Consider the following 16,134-nt stretch of genomic DNA (forward strand, 5'->3'; position numbering starts at 1 on the left):
TACTGGGAGGTGGACAAAACTACGCAAGCAATCATCTGAAAAACTGTGAGCAGGGGAGGATGTTAAGTTTAGAAAAAAAAACACATTCAATACTAGAATTTTATATTAGAAAAAAACTATTTTTTTATAATACAAATTACATAAAGTGGACATAATTGTACGTGACCCTCAACCACAGCATGAGTGTTTAGGATTTTTAGATGTTCAAAAGAACATCCACTGCAGACAGAAATTCTTTCTACAACCCTTAAGATTTTGGGAGGGCATCCCAATTCAGTCCTTGGTCAGAAAAAGGGAGAGAGCTCTGCAGGCCTAGCCTTACCATCCACATCAAACACAGGTGGAAAATGCCATACTCTCCACAACTAGAGCTTCTTCAGGCTGCACACCCCTCCACTGCTATCCTATCCAGTGATAATGCAGGCATGGGGCAAGGCAGCAGTTCATACCACTGTTAATCAGGAGGGGAAGAGGGTGCAATCTTACTCTCAGGATTTCACATTTGAAGAGTGCCTTGACAGTAAGGGGTAGCCCAAGGCCCTTCCCAGGAAAAGAAGCAGGCACAGGGGCCAGGACTCAGGCTCCATTTTGACCCAACGTTTATTGTCCTTTTACAACATGTCATTTTTGGTTTAGAAACTGCTTGTGATTAGTTTTCCAACATTAACTCAAAAGCATGTAAAATAAAATCAACCTACTCTATATAAACACCCAGCAACTGTGGCCCTTCATCCTCCTGCCCAGGTTGGGTAGAGGGAAGAAGGGAGGGCTTGAGTAGCACTGAGTGAAGTGCAGATGCTTTACTGTGGGGAGTGGCGGTGGTGCCTTGGTTCACACCCACACAGGTCTCCTGCACTGCCCCAAACTACAACAGAAATGGCGTAGGCCCAAGGCCCAATTCCCTGTTGGTAATTCACTCTCCGCCTCCCAAATGAAAATCGCTTTTATTTTATCGCTTTTGTTTTGTATTTTTTTGCAACAGAAACCCCCTGTCCAGAGTCTGACTGTAGCTGAACCGTTCAGACTGAGGAATGGAGCAGGCCATGGGCACACCCCTGGTCCCTCCTGGGCGAGCGCCCCCACCCTCAGGGAACAAGGTCCAGCCAGGCCAGCTCGCTGCATGCTGGCCACCACCACTTAGCCATACAGGTCATCATCATTGTCTTCTGTGTACACGCTGCCACCTGTGCCGCCTCCACTGCCCTGACTGGGGCCAGCTCCACCCTGGTTTCCTGAAGGGAATCTGTATGCACAAGAGCAGATCCAAAAAAGAGGGTTAGGACGGGGCCTGTGTGGGACTTTCACAATTAACCCTCCAGCCTCCTTAGGACTCCCACAACCTTGGTTGTACAGTTTCCTAAGACAACTTAAGTACTGCCCATTGCAATATAATTACCTGAAGCTGCCAAAGCCCCGACTCTGCTGAAGGGTCTGAGCAAACATCTCATACTTTCGGATGTCATTGTCACTAACAGAACGGCGAGCAAAGCGCATGGCTTCCTCAAAGTGATCTCGGCGAATCTCAGGCACTGGATCATCTTCTTCTACCTCCTGCAGGGTTGGTAAACACAGACCACCAGAGCTCAAGTCCAGCCTGGATTCCTTCCCTGACCTTCCTGCCCCCCATTACTGTAGCAGTTTTTTGGTCTCCCTGTCTCTCTAATCCACCCTGAATAAGTTGCAAGGCCAATCTTCCTAAAACTGCATCAGTGCCCTGTTTAAAAACCTGTCAGTGCATTCTGGAAAAGGCAAAACTGTATGAACAAAATCATCTGAGTGGTTGCCAGGGGCTTAGGGTGGAAAAAAGTGACTAAAACGTGACAGGAGGGAATTTCTGGGATGACAGAAATTTATCCGAATGGTGGTAGTAGTTATAGAACTTAAAAATACATTTGTCAAGATGCACAGATACACTATACATTAAAAGGGTGAATTTTACTATGTGTGAATTGTATCTCAATAAACTTAAATTTTAAAAATTAACAGGGGCGTCTGGGTGGCTCAGTTGATTAAGCATCCAACTCTTGATTTTGGCTCAGGTCATGATCTCACAGTTCAGGAGTTTGAGCCCCATGTTGGGCTCTGCACTGACAGCACGGAGCCTGCTTGGTATTCTCTCTCTCCCTCTCTCTGCCCCTCCCCCACTTGCGTATTCAGACACTCTCTCTCTCTCTCTCAAAATAAATAAACTTTTAAAAATAAATAAGCAATTTCTAACAACAACAACAAAACCCCTAAATTTTAAAAAGGTAAAAAAGTGCTTACCACATCCACATTATGCTTTACCTAGTGGCCTTACTTCCAGTAACATATGCCCTCTTAAATCTACCCCAGTTTTCCCCAATTCCTGCAATCCTATTTCTTGAGCCAGTTATTTGGGATACTTATTTCCTTAGCCTTTACACTCTCCCTTCATAAGCTGGCTCAAACCCTATCTCTTCCACTGAGAAGCCACTCCAATTGCTGTGATTTATGAGAGTGCTCCATAGCATTAACCATATCAATACATTCTAAGCTTTTATGGGAAGAAGAAGGGATGTCTCAGAACCCCTACAAAAGGTAAAGAAGCCTTTCATTCATGTATTTATTCATTCATTAAGTCTCTATCATGATGCCAAGATAGAGTGGGAAATATGCAAGATAATATAGATTCCTTATCTTTACGAAGCTTACACACACAGACACACACCAAATTCTGCATTTAATTTCAGGAGATCCATGGACCACCAATGAAGGACAGGTCTATGGATCCCAGGTTCTAAATCCTGCTCTATTTGTTTATCTACATAATCATATTTTGATTTCCTTCATAGAGCTTACCTCAAACAGAGTATATATAGACTACCTATATCTTTTCTGCCTTTATAATTCCAGACTGAAAAGATTAACCCTCAGTATTCATTCTTTTTGATGCCCTGCTAATAGGGCATCGGTCAGATATCTTTCCAAAACCTTACACTCTTAACTCTATAGAGCATGGTAGAGATTGTCCCTGGGTCCCCACAACAGGCACATATGGGGAAAAGTTGCAGACTCACCATGGCAGATGGGTTGGTCTGCCTCTCCCGTTCTCGCCTAATCTCACTCTCGATGGATTCACGGATGGCCAGCTTGCAAGCACGTTGGCAAATCTCTGTCAGGTCAGCTCCAGAGAAGCCATTAGTCATCTTGGCCAGAAACTCCAAATCTACATCCTAAAAGAAGCAATAGAACTACCTTAGCATTTAGCCTCTCCTCCCCTGTAATATACTCCAAGCACTCCTAATTTTAGTTTGTCCCATCTTTTGTCAAATCTTCCATTCTCCCTTTACAATGCTAACCCTAGAAATCCCCAATGGAATCTTTTGCAGGAACCAAACTCCATACTAGGCTGAGCACTCATAAAAGTGCACATCACCAATAGCGCTACACCTGCCTTGGCAACTGGGGACTTGCGCAGGTTGGCCTTGAGGATGGCAACACGGGACTTCTCATCAGGAAGTGGAATATAGATGAGCTGATCAAGACGGCCAGGTCGCAGAATAGCAGGATCAATGATGTCAGGTCTATTGGTAGCCCCAATAATAAACACATTCTTTTTTGTAGACATGCCATCCATTTCTGTCAGGATCTGGTTGATGACTCGGTCTGCAGCTCCACCACCATCTCCAATGTTACCACCACGGGCCTTGGCAATTGAATCCAGCTCATCAAAGAATAGTACGCAGGGGGCAGCTTGGCGGGCCTATGGGAGAGACAGATGAACTCAAGCATTAGCACAACTGGGTCTCTCAGACCTAAGAAGGAAAGGAAATTAAAGTGACCTTTACTGCCCCAGCTGAACTGCCAGAACAAGATGATTTCAGTTCTCCCAAAGAAATAGCTTCCTTGCTGCCAAGCAAGTGAACAGAAAAATCAGCTGCTTCTAACTCACCTTGTCAAAGATTTCCCTGACATTGGCTTCAGACTCCCCAAACCACATGGTGAGCAGCTCAGGACCCTTGATGGAGATAAAGTTGGCCTGGCACTCATTAGCAATGGCTTTGGCCAGCAAGGTTTTCCCACAGCCAGGAGGTCCATAGAAGAGTACTCCCTTGGAGGGTGTCATGCCAAATTTGAGGAATTTGTCTGGGTGCTCCACAGGATACTAGGAAGAAAAGGAAAGAGGGTTCAGGATACCCACCCAGTTTAAAACAAACTTAATGAACAGTAGCATCCCTCCCAACCACAACATGGTATAAGATCAGGCTCTCTAGGAGCAGGCTCCTTAGTGTCTCCAAACTGAGAATAACAGATTCATGAATTATGCTCTCACAATTCCTGTAATAACCGCCAACACCCCAAGACCATCTAAGCTCAATTACGTTGTTCTGAGGCAGTAACTTACGCTGGACCAAGTTACCCTACCTGGACCAGCTCCTGAAGTTCACGTTTGACATCCTCCAGGCCCCCAATATCCTCCCAGGTTACCTGTGGTACCTCCACCACAGTTTCCCGCAGTGCTGATGGGTTGCTCTGGCTCAGGGCCCACTAAGAAGAAAAAGGAGAAACAAAAACAAAAAACCAGCTGGGGATGAGACTTGCCAGGTGAGGTCAAAATGTGCATGTGTGTGTACCTGAGATGGGGGTGCAATCCTTACCCGGAAGTCATCCATAGTAACTGCCAGAGAGTTCATGACTTCAGCATCAATGGTCTCATCCTCTAGGTCAATGAGATCCATTTTCTTGCGGATAGCCTGAAGAGCAGCCTCAGAGCACAAGGCTGCTAAGTCAGCGCCCACATGCCCGTGGGTCTCATTGGCTACCTGCAGAGAGAAGAGCTACTTACTACTCTGTGTCTAAGACCTAGATGCCTTAGGAGGCTCAGAGACAACAAAATCTTGGCCCCTTACCCTGACTCCTATCTGTGGGTCTTCCCATTTCCCTGAACACATACCAGCAGTTCTTTCACTGGCTGGGTTTTAAGTAGTCAAGCCTGGACGTGGGGCCTAGAAATAAAGCCGACCCCAAAGTTCCAGTTTACTCTAATGTGGTGTCAACCGACAACACACCAACTCCAGTTTCCTGAATTCAATCTCAAATCACTTCCTTTCCCTCACCCAGGAATCAAAATTAGTCTCTTTACATCTTGAGCTTGTGTCCTTACCCAGTTCCCTTCAACTGTCTAGAAACAGACATCCTAACTCTGGGCCACCCCTCATTATCACTCCACCTGTTCCAGGTCCACATCATCTGCCAATTTCATGTTCTTGGTATGGATCTGAAGAATTTCCAAGCGTCCTGTAGCATCAGGGATTCCAATATCTACCTCCCTGTCAAAGCGACCTGCAGGACAGTGTATGAACACAGACAGGGCTCATTTCTATTCCAGAGAGAGAAAGGAACAGGTCTAAGGTGACCACCATCCCTGTTTGCCCAGGACTCTCCTGGTGTTAGCACTGAAAGTTACATGTCCTGGGAAACCCCTCAGTCTCAGGCAAACCAGGATGGTTGGTCACCCTAGATAGGACATGGGATAAGGGAAAGGACCCTGCGACCTATCACTTGCAAGGAGCTTCAAGAAATCCTCAGCATTTGGGGCACCTGCGTGGCTCAGTCAGTTCAGCATCCAACTTTGGCTCAGGTCATGATCTCACCGTTCGTGAGTTTGAGCCCCACATCGGGCTTGCTGCTGTCAATGCAGAGCCCACTTTGGATCCTCTGTCCCCCTCTGCCTGCCCCTCCCCCACTCACGTTCTATCAGAAATAAATTAAAAAAAAAAAAGGAATCCTCTGGATTAGGTGACTTAAGATGAAGGACAGACATGGAATCAAAAAGATTAAGTTCAGCAGAGCTATAATCTATGAGGAAGAACAGGGTTGAAAAAAATTTGGGGTCCTTACCAAATCGTCGAAGGGCTGGGTCAATGCTATTGGGTCTGTTGGTTGCTGCCATGACGATCACATGTGCTCTCTGCTTTAGGCCATCCATGAGAGTCAACAACTGTGATACAATACGCCGCTCCACCTCCCCATGGGTCTGTCAGGACAGGATGTCTGGTCAGAAGTGAAGCGAGGACCTTTCAACCCCCATTATCCCCTTGGGTAGGTTCCTACTTTCTCTCTTTTGGGAGCAATGGCATCTAGCTCATCAATGAAGATGATGGCGGGAGCATTCTTCTCAGCCTCCTCAAAGGCTTTACGAAGGTTGCTCTCAGACTCACCAGCCAACTTGCTCATGATCTCGGGACCTGAAAGGATACGGAATAGAACCAATGACAAATCTACAGCCTTCCTCAATCCCAAAAGAAATCAGATCTCTTATCTGCCCAGCCCAGAAACAAATGCTGTACAAAAATGTGGTAACCTCTGCCTACTTTCTCATAGACTCTACCAGACCCTACCCCAGGACAGCCAGCAGATTAGGCTAGAGAGAAGCCAAGGACTCAAACTATCAGGCAAGCTCAGGACTATCTCACATTCAAGCTCTAAGTGTCAGGAAGACAGCACATGTTCTGGGACTTTGGCTAGAGCAGGAGAAGCAGCACACCAGTTGGATCTCTATCATTCTCAAAGAGCCAGTTGGTCTCAGCCAATATTCCCCTAAACCTTTTCAAATAAATTAGCAGACAAAAATTTTAACTTGCTCCCCCTAAATATTTTCAGCCTTTCCACAATCTTTCTCAAGGGTGGGGGAAGGATAGAGCAGGGGGCACCAGAGTGCAATACCTTCCCCTTATTGCTTCTCTATCTGTAATGTACCCCAGCAGAAGAAAGATGATGAAATATACACGAGTGCACATGTATAAATAAACGTGTCCATGAGTTCTCCAGCTCATAAGACTGATCATGCTCAGCTCAGAATAAGGTCCAGCCAAACACAAGGTGAATCAAGTCTCCTACCATTGATCAAGAAGAAGAAGGCTCCAGTCTCATTTGCCACAGCTCTGGCAATTAGGGTCTTCCCAGTCCCAGGAGGTCCATAGAGCAGGATTCCCCGAGGAGGCTGGGGACCAGTACAGAGAGTATGGTTAGGTTCAGACTCCCACCTTCTCCCAACCCCAACCACTCTAAAATGGTTTGACTATGGCTCTATCTAGAGACAGTGAGAATCAGAGCTCAACCCCAATATCAGTTAGGAGCCCTCAGCATTAGCTGCTTGAAAGACAGTTTACTTCAGATCATACTCCCTCCTCTTATTAGCAGAGAAAATATGCTTAGAAAGCTGACACTTATGATTCCAAGTTACATAAAAGACTAAGAGCAGGAGCAGAGAAACCTTCCTAAGAAATCAGTGTGGCTAAGTCTGAAGATCCTGGGACTAGGAAACAGTAAGAGGTCTTTAAGCCAAAAGGGCTTGACTTTGGACAGGCAAGGGCCAGGACTAGCTTAGCCATCTAAGAAAGAGTTATTACCAGAGGCTCACTCACTCTAGTAATCACAACCCTCCAGGATTTATTATCATATTGGAATGCTTTTCCTTACCACCAACCACAAGTTTTCCTCTTTGAAGCTGTCTTTTCTGTGGCCTCATCCACAGGCTGCACATGGGAAATGCCCACATAGAAGATAAAATTATTGGCATGGTACATAATAGAAAGGGATAATTCCATCTTCAGTGTGCTCCAGGATATGGAAATGGTTAGGAAGTTACAATGAGATCTGCAGTTCTCAAATGTTTTGGACTCAGTACCCTTCACAATGCAAATTTCCTTAAATTTCTACTTCTATTGGATAGCACTGTTATAGACAGTGGCAAACTATGTTAGTTGGCAAACTATGAAGATTTGTTTTTATAGGGTCCATGACATAAAAATGGTTTTTACATCTTTAAAGGGCTGTGAGGACAAAGAAAAAAAAGATATGCAACGAAAAACTTAATTGACCTGGTCTGTTCTAGACCATTAGTAGCTTAATAAATTTACAGTTCTCTTCACACAAAGAATATATTACTCCCCCTCTAATCCAAGGGAATAGTGAAAAATACGTGTGAAAAAAGGTTCTGTGATTAGACACCGAGCCTTCATTGATCACAGCCTAGATTATGTCCCACTGGGCCCAGGATGCTCACCTTAACACCAATTGCCTTAAAAAGGGCAGGATGTCTCAGGGGTAGCTCCACCATCTCCTTTATCTGAGCTAGCTGTTTCCTGCAGCCACCAATGTCATCATAGCCTACTTCATTCAAGGACTCTTCCTCATCCTGAATGTTGAGGAGACAAAGGAAAAAAGAAGGCAGCAATATTAAATATCAGCAAAGTTGAGTTTCTCCAAATCCTTCTATAATCTGCTGTAGAGAAATCTGTTATATGAGAAGATTCCCTTCTGAGGGGATGCTGCCCCAAAGAAGCACTGTAAAAATCCCAAAGCAAAGATTTCTAGCATAGCTTTACCCTTTCAGACTGTCCTTAGTATTACTAGGAAGGACTGCCCTAAGACCTAAAGCTGGAAGCTCTGGAAAACAGGTGAAAGTCTAGATGCCATCATCAATTGTCACTTCTACAAAAATTATTACGACTACTTAGATCCTCTAGGTTCAATCTAGATTTTAAAAACCACTGGTTATCACTTATTTCTAAGTAACATGTAGGTCCGGAAATGAATAGTTGGGAGATTTCCCACCTCTGGAAAGAAGCTTGGTCCCAAACAGTACAGTTTTAGTAGTCACCACATGACTGCCCCACTTCATAATCATGAAACTGGGTACTGGGATGAAGGAGAGAACTCACCTCTCGTTTGATAGGCTCCCCTTCACAGTGGATCACTGTGTCTGGAGCAACAATGCAGTAAGGGCTGGGATCTGTCTCCACTACTTTGAACTCTACAGCACGCATTCCACCCCGGACAAGGAAAATATCTCCTGTGAGCAATTAACACAAGTGCAGTCAGAGATGTCAAATACCAAACCAAGTGAGAATTCCTCATCAGAACCTGGGGTCTAAAATGCCACGTTCACTAGACATTGCCATTTTTCCCTTCCCACCTCCATCTTATTAAGCATCAGGTAAGAAGAGAAAACTAAACTGTGAAGAGTCCCTCTGTCATTCAAGAGGGCACTGAACAAAACCTTATGGGATTTTGGCACATCATGTTTTGGCCTTTGTCCAGAGGCCAATAAAGATTTTGACTTCTGGGCTATATATAACCCAAGCTTTCTCAACAACCACCAATGGTCAGGCTGTGCTAAATATTAAAATACACTTTGGACTTGACACAGTCAAAAGGACCCAAGTTCTCCTTTAGAGACAAAAGAGAAAAGGGACACCTGGGTGGCTCAGTCAGTTAAGCATCAACTTCAGCTCAGGTCATGATCTTGTGGTTCATGGGTTCAAGCCCCACATCGGGCTCTGTGCCGACAGCTCAGAGCCTGCAGCCTGCTTCAGATTCTGTGTCTCCCTCTCTCTCTGCACCTCCCCCACTCACGCTATCTCTCTCTCTCAAAAATAAACAAACATTTAAAAATATATATATAGCGTACTCTACTGAAGCAGGAACTGGGAGTAGGGAAACAGGAAAATGGGAGGGAGGAAGAGGGAAGGAGAGAGTACACATGAACATGTGTGCAGAATGTGTGTGTCAGCACTTATATGAGAATGAGATAAAGACATTCCAAGGTTTACTCCCAGGTATCCCTACAAATAACCATGCTTAAGCTCACTCCCTAGAATTCTCTCTCACCTTTCCGGATGGGTCGATAAGCTTCCAGGAAGTATGGCTTAAGGTAGACCTCGAAGAGATTGCCAGTGATGCCTTCCACTGTGTCATCAATGGGTAGCACATGGATACGTTTGCCGTACTTCACATCAGGGCACGGCTGGATGCTGAGGATGACAAGCAGACTCCATGTTACCAACCACACTGCAGCCCCAAGCACTGGGCGTCTGAAAGGGCCTGGCACAGAGAGCTGATGGCGAGCGAAAGAGAAAAGGCAGGGATGGCTTTAGCTGAAGAGAGGCAGGAACATAGAGTGGGAGTGAGGACAAAGGAGCAGCCAAGCAGAACTAAGACAAATCATATTCAGGTGGAGTAGCAGCTATAGCCATTAGAAGCTACTGGGAGGGGTGCCTGGCTGGCTCAGTCAGTAGAGCATGTGACTCTTCATCGTGGGGTCATGAGTTTGAGCCCTAAGCTGGGTATAGAGATTACTTAAATAAAAACAAAAAACAAAAAAACATAAGCTACTGGGGTTGCTCACTCCCAATTAGTGAGCCAAAAGAAAGATCCATACATCTAAAGCTCCCAAAATGAGGACGCAGTAAGGAGATATCAGTGAGATATCTTCAGAGAGATATCCAAAGATGACCCATTCTGGCTAATATCAGTAACCCAATATTATAAAGGGAGGCCTCAGTCAGACAAGTGTCAGGATCAGAGAAACAGAATTGAAAACAATCATCTCAACCAGGTGGTCAGAGCATCTTGAGAAAGTGACTAAGCACCTCCATGAAGAAGGCTACATGAAACCTAGAATCCATGAAAAATGGAAATCTGAGATGTTCCTGGCCAGGCAACAGGTGGCTGGATAGCAGTGGCCAGTAATGACTCCAAGATAGGGAATTCTCTTGCCTAAAGTTAAGTCCAGAATCACTCAGATTGAAGTTATTCAGGATCTGGCTCAAACTATGCGTCTCCTCTAGATTAACTTGGATTCTTTAAAAAAAATAATAAAAAAAAAAACCTACTTGGAGGGGTGCCTGGGTGGCTAAGTCAGTTAAGGGTCCAACTCTTGATTTCGGCTTAGGCCATGATCTCATGCTTAGTGACATCAAGCCCCATGTTGGGCTCTGTACTGCCTGCTTGGGATTCTCTCTCCCTCTCTTTCTGCCCCTCCCCTTGCTTGTGTGTCCACGTGCGTGCACTCTCTCTCACCCTCTCTCTAAAAATAAACATTAAAAAACAAAACAAAACAAAAAACCTACTTGGGAGTCCACCTTCTGTGCCCACACTCCCACCTCACTCCAGCCCCAACACAAGCCATTATTCCAACACAACAGTGAGATCATTTGGTAGACAAACACCCTCAAATGGCATCCTAAACCAAGATCCAACATGTGATAAATTATACCTCTGGCAAAATAAATAAATAAATAAATAAATAAATAAAGGCAGGCATCATGAAAGTCATAGAAATGCCAAAGTAATGCAGAGGTAAATTCTGAAGTCCCAAGGAGGCATAATCAAAACCAAAACACAACCCTATTATGTTGTCTTCCCGTGGCTAGGAGGCTTCTGCTAATGGCAGCTGCCAAGGCCTTTGTTAGGGTCCTGCCTATAATTCAGGCTGTCTCTGGCCTCCCATCCCTGAGGGGCTAAGAACCCCACACACACCTGATGACATCCCCTAGATGTACACGAAGGTTATTCCGAACAACTCTATTCATTCGAATCTTCTCATCGGAACATGTGTCATCAGAAAGCACAATGCACACAGCTTCCCGCCTCTTCTTTCCTTTCAGCAACACTGTGTCACCTCGGAACAACTGCAGCTCATCCATCTTGGGCTGAGGAAAGAAGGTTAAGGCCTTTGGGTCACTGGGCCACGGGGTAAGCAGCAGCCCTGGAGGCTGGAATTCCCAGTAAGCCCCATTCTATCTGTGGTCACTGCAAAAAAAAAAATGAGGAAAGAAACCTGGGAAAAGCCCTCCAGTGAAGCGCATTAAAGAAAGACTGGACCTTGGACCCAACTTACCTGGGACAAGGACACCACACTGTTGTCCTCATTGATGGCTTCATCGACAATTAACCGATTGGGACGGTTCTTCTGTTTAAGAATGGCTGTTGATAAGTCATCGCCTTTTGAACTAGAAAGAGAAAATGAAGTTAGTCCCAATACATAATAACAGCCCCAAGGGCTGCACCAGTCTCTCAAACTCACACTTAGGAAAGAAATAGTGGATAAATGAAGCTGTCCCTACACCAGAGAGGTCAGATAAAGGATACTGAGCCAAGGTCATGAAGAATAACATTTAGCACATACAATTCCCATTCCAGCAGCTCCTGGTATTCTGAGCACTGGTATCCTAGATGTCAAGGCCCCAAGTGATCTTCCCTCAGACTCAGGAAACTATGGCTTGAGAAGACTAAACAGAAGTAGAGGTTGAATAACAACTAGAGAAATGACAATAATCTTAATATGGAATAGCAATTAAGAAAAGGGGCTCTGTTATCAGACCCGCTGGGTCTGAATCCCAACCCTGCCACTGCTTAATTGTGAATTTGGGCAAGTTACTCAACCTCTCTGGATGTTGATGTCCTCACATGTAAAGAGCAAATACTGTAGTACCTATCTTAGAGAATTACTGTCTTAAGTGAGATAATGAATGCAAAATGTTCAATACAATGCCTGGTACATGGTTTTAATGGTCACAATGATTAGCGCTGCAGAACAAAGCATAAGCTCTTTCTTTGCTAACCTTCTTGGAGAATGAAGTGAGCAAGACAACTTCCTGTAGGGCTCAGGAAGGCCCCAAGTCCCACCAAGCAAGCCTGGGGACAATGAAGCACAATCATTAGCACTACCATCTTTACTGGCCAAACCTGCTGAACGCTAGTGCGTTCTGTATACCACAGAAATGTCAAGCATAAAGACCATGATATTTGGGAAAAACAAAACGAAACTAAACTAATGGATCTGGAACCTTCAAAAAGAGCCTCAAGCTCAAAAGGAGCTTTACAAAGCTCTTCAAAGACACACAATTCCACAATGTTGGTTCAAAAAATCAAAACCAAGAAATGCCGAGACAAGGAGCAAATCCAAATCCCTCACCCAAACTAAGGTTGCCCAAGTCTAAACTCAGTTTAAACCGTCTAAATAGTTTCTATCATTTCCTTGAAGATCATTCATCTGACACCAACTTCTTACCTAGCTCACCTCCAGCCATCACTAACTAGACTCAATGGGCTCTCCATTTGAAGAGGTACCTCCTCTTACTGAGGCTCAGGAAAATCTGAACATTAACCAATATAGGGAGGCCAGACAATGGAGAAAGTGAAGAAATAAAATGGAATCTCTTCCATGAATCATTTCTTCACTCAACAAATTAGCAAGTATACATTTGAGGCCCGGCACTGTCCTATGATCTAAAGATATATAAATCAACAAAACAGTATTCCTGTTGGATATACATTCACAATGCAAGAAAAAAAAAAAAAAAAAAGCCTATGCTCCAGAATAACAGCTAAGGGCTTATGGGGCTTTTACATCTTTGGGTCCTGACACACCAAAAAGAAATACAAATCCCATTCATGAAACAAAGTTGTAGGCTTTCTGCTGATCTTCTCACATAGGCTGCATATTTAATCATGGCCTTAAAACTAGTTTCCAAGAGGGGAGCCTGGGTGGCTCAGTTGATTAAGCGGCAGACTTTGGCCCAGGTCATGATCTCACGGTTCGTGAATTCCAGCCCCGCGTCGGGCTCTGTACTGACAGCTTGGAGCCTGCTTCAGATTCTGTGTCTCCTTCTCTCTCTGCCCCTTCCCTGCTCACATTCTGTATCTGTCTCAAAAATAAACATTAAAAACAAAACTAGTTCCCAAGAGTGGAGTTTCCTCAGCTTAAACTTGCCTCCCCAACATAAAAGTGTAGCACTCTGGGCACAATGCTGCAGAGCAGGCAGACTCTTCCAGTGCTTATCAACACCCTATAGAACAAGCATGATCAATGTGGCAGCTGAAGGCAATTTAAACCCATCAATTTTCCCTCTCTCCTACCCATCAAAATGTCTTCCAAGGACTGGCCACCCTCCTGTTTGATCTATAGGACTGGGGCTAGGGAAAAATAAAGTGCCAAATGCCTCTAATCAGCAGTTACCCCAAAGCTGCATTCTAGGAAAACTGCCTATCTGCCTACCATTTCTAACTCTAGCGATGGAGATGGGTAGTATGCTCTTCTCTTAAGGTAAATTTACTTCCACATCTATCTACTGAGATCAAAGGATGTAACTTTTAAAAGAGATCTTCAGCCTGATCTTGAGCCAACAGCAGTCCTGGAGGTTCTTTGAGGACATCCCCCATTGTCTCCTGCATGAGTCAGGCCCTTTCCAGAACTCCAGTGGGCCACAGGGGACTTGGAGGGAGTTCAGGTAAGAGTCATTAAGATGACCTAGAGGTTAGAAACCATCTATGATGCCAGGTTCCAAGAATTTTGAATTTTTATTTTTAGTCTTGAAAACAAATGACTGAATAACCTAAGAAAATCAGTACTAATAAGTAGCAGTCCTTTTAAAAAATAATACTTCATCTCCATTTAGAAACTTGGGGGAAAAAGGAGCACACTTCAAAAAACTAAATTTTCTTCAAGTCAGGAAAGTGATTTGCATAGAAGAGTTTCCACAGGATGGCTCTTTTTTTTCTTCAGTATCTAAAGCTCTTGATTCTAAATTTAACGGGCAGAGATGGTCGGGTTTTATCTGATGCTTTCCTGAGGGGTGGAGAGCCCAAGGTTTCTAAACACAGCCGTTTGGTGAAAGGAGCCGTGTGTGTTCAAAGAGCTAGTTTAACTCTAGCCTTCACACCACAAAGGCTGAAATCGAGGAAGGCCCACAAATTACCAACTGAGATTCTAACTTTTGCAAAAGCCCAAAACAGTAGAGAAAAGAAAAGTTCTTTCCCCGGCACCCGTTTCATAACATCAAGAAAAACTGACTAAAGCTTTCTTATGTGAATAGTAACAAGCCTAAAGTATGAAAGCCAGAAAAAAAACGCAGGGCCTGCCCTCTCCCGAACATCCCTTCACTACTCAGGTCTAGAGGATGTGAAACCAAGGGCCAGGCCGACCCTACTCCAAAAGGGAGGCGGTGAGCTTCCCTGAGCTCTCCAAGCCTTCCCAGCTCCAGCCTCCGCCTCGGTCTCCAGCCTTCTAAGGCCTTCACGTGGCCCAAAGTCCACGCCCACCGGGCCCAGTTAGGGCGTCAGGCCCATGGGGCCTGCCTGGTCTCTCCGGGGACCAAAGGCCTTCAGCATACGGTAGACCTGATCGCAGGTGGGCTCCCCAAGGCCCCGGGGCTCCGCGCCGGCAATGTGGGTCCGCAGACCTCACAAGAACCGGACAGCGGTTCCCAGGGAGCCAATCAGGCCGGCCGGGCCTGCATGACACAGCACGATCTGGCCCAGGCCCCGACCCAGGCCCAACACAAGCCCGGCCTAGGGGGCGCGCGGCTGCGCTGCCAGGCCCAGCCCGGACCGCTGCCCCTCATTCGCCTCCTTCCTCTCCTTCCCTCTCTCCTTCCTTCCCAGTCTCCACCTCTTAGACGCGCCCACGGCCAGGCCTGGCTGGGCCTACCCAGCGCGGCGAGTCCCCAGGTGCGCGCACCCGCAGCGGGCGGGCGGGCGCGCGCACACACTCACTCAGCTCCAGAGGCCATGGCGCGCGCCTCTCCCGGTCGGCGGCTGTGGCGGCCCGAGGGTAACGGCTACGAAGGGTGGCAGGCGACCGACTGGGCCGGGGCTCGGCTCTCCCGGGCGGGGATCGAGCAGCGGCGACAAACCCGCAGGCGGCCTCCTTCTCGCTTCCTCCTAGTGGCACCGGGGCGGTGGGCGGACGGTATACACTGGCTCTGATTCCGCGAGGGGGCAGCGGTAGCGACGACTCAAACGACGGCTGCAGACGCTGCGCTGAGACTGAGCCGAGAAGAGCCGAATCATCGGAAGGAGAGGTGCTCTCACCTCAGCCAATCAGCGCCTGCCCTGGGGACTCCCGCCCGCCCCTACGCGCCTCTCCCCAGCAACCCGCGGACCAGAGCCAATCAGGAAATTTGCCTGTGGCCTGGCTCCCGCCTCAGGGATGCAACACGCCTAGTAACGCCACGTCAATTGGCCGCTGCGGTACGCTTCCTCGACGGATTGGAACTCGCGACCAATCAACGAAAAGGACGGAGCCAGATCGACTGGAGAAAGAAGAGCCTTTAATCCCTGGGAGGCGGACTCTCCTACTTGGCTCCAGTTCATTGGCTCCTGATTTTATCCTGCTGAAGAACCTGGCACAATGGATTGAACCCTTGCATTAGTCTAGTCCTGTTGCAGTGATAATCTACACACCCATCTTCTTCCTAAATCTAAGGATCCACCCTAACCCCCCACCTTCCTCCTTCAAAATGCTGGTTCCAGCCACCCCTACTCTGAACCGTCTGAATAGCACCTCAGCTCTTAATCCACTCCACTGTATTGTCTTGGCACCCT

At 46.3% G+C, this 16,134-nt stretch overlaps 1 protein-coding gene across 3 annotated transcripts; it reads right to left on the bottom strand.

Moving 5' to 3' along the window:
• Nucleotides 1–582: 582 nt before the first annotated feature.
• Nucleotides 583–15,607, bottom strand: LOC122205633 (valosin containing protein). 3 transcript variants are annotated; one of them, XM_042914209.1, is made up of 17 exons: nt 15,304–15,607; nt 11,648–11,759; nt 11,287–11,459; nt 9,637–9,779; nt 8,688–8,818; nt 8,030–8,161; nt 6,862–6,964; nt 6,076–6,209; nt 5,863–5,998; nt 5,192–5,304; nt 4,620–4,784; nt 4,387–4,509; nt 3,914–4,126; nt 3,416–3,724; nt 3,039–3,194; nt 1,397–1,551; nt 583–1,243 (listed from the first exon to the last, which is right to left on the bottom strand). In XM_042914209.1, the coding sequence occupies exons 1-17, from the start codon at nt 15,318–15,320 to the stop codon at nt 1,138–1,140; spliced, it is 2,421 nt and encodes an 806-aa protein (XP_042770143.1). In that variant the 5' UTR covers nt 15,321–15,607; the 3' UTR covers nt 583–1,137. The 3 variants fall into 3 exon arrangements, with proteins under 3 accessions (XP_042770143.1, XP_042770145.1, XP_042770144.1); XM_042914211.1 differs by lacking the exon at nt 15,304–15,607 and adding an exon at nt 12,372–12,435; XM_042914210.1 differs by lacking the exon at nt 15,304–15,607 and adding an exon at nt 11,936–12,041.
• Nucleotides 15,608–16,134: the final 527 nt, after the last annotated feature.

The sequence above is a fragment of the Panthera leo genome, chromosome D4 (genome assembly GCF_018350215.1).
Source record: "Panthera leo isolate Ple1 chromosome D4, P.leo_Ple1_pat1.1, whole genome shotgun sequence".
NCBI classification, from domain to species: Eukaryota; Metazoa; Chordata; class Mammalia; order Carnivora; family Felidae; genus Panthera; species Panthera leo.

Bases quoted from the DNA above. Each gene is read 5' to 3' on its own strand.
- LOC122205633 (XM_042914209.1), bottom strand. The intron at 5,305-5,862 runs GTAAGGACCCCA...ACTGTCCTGCAG, and splicing joins CCCAGCCCTTCGACGATTTG to GTCGCTTTGACAGGGAGGTA. The intron at 4,127-4,386 runs GTAGGGTAACTT...TTTTCTTCCTAG, and splicing joins AACTTCAGGAGCTGGTCCAG to TATCCTGTGGAGCACCCAGA.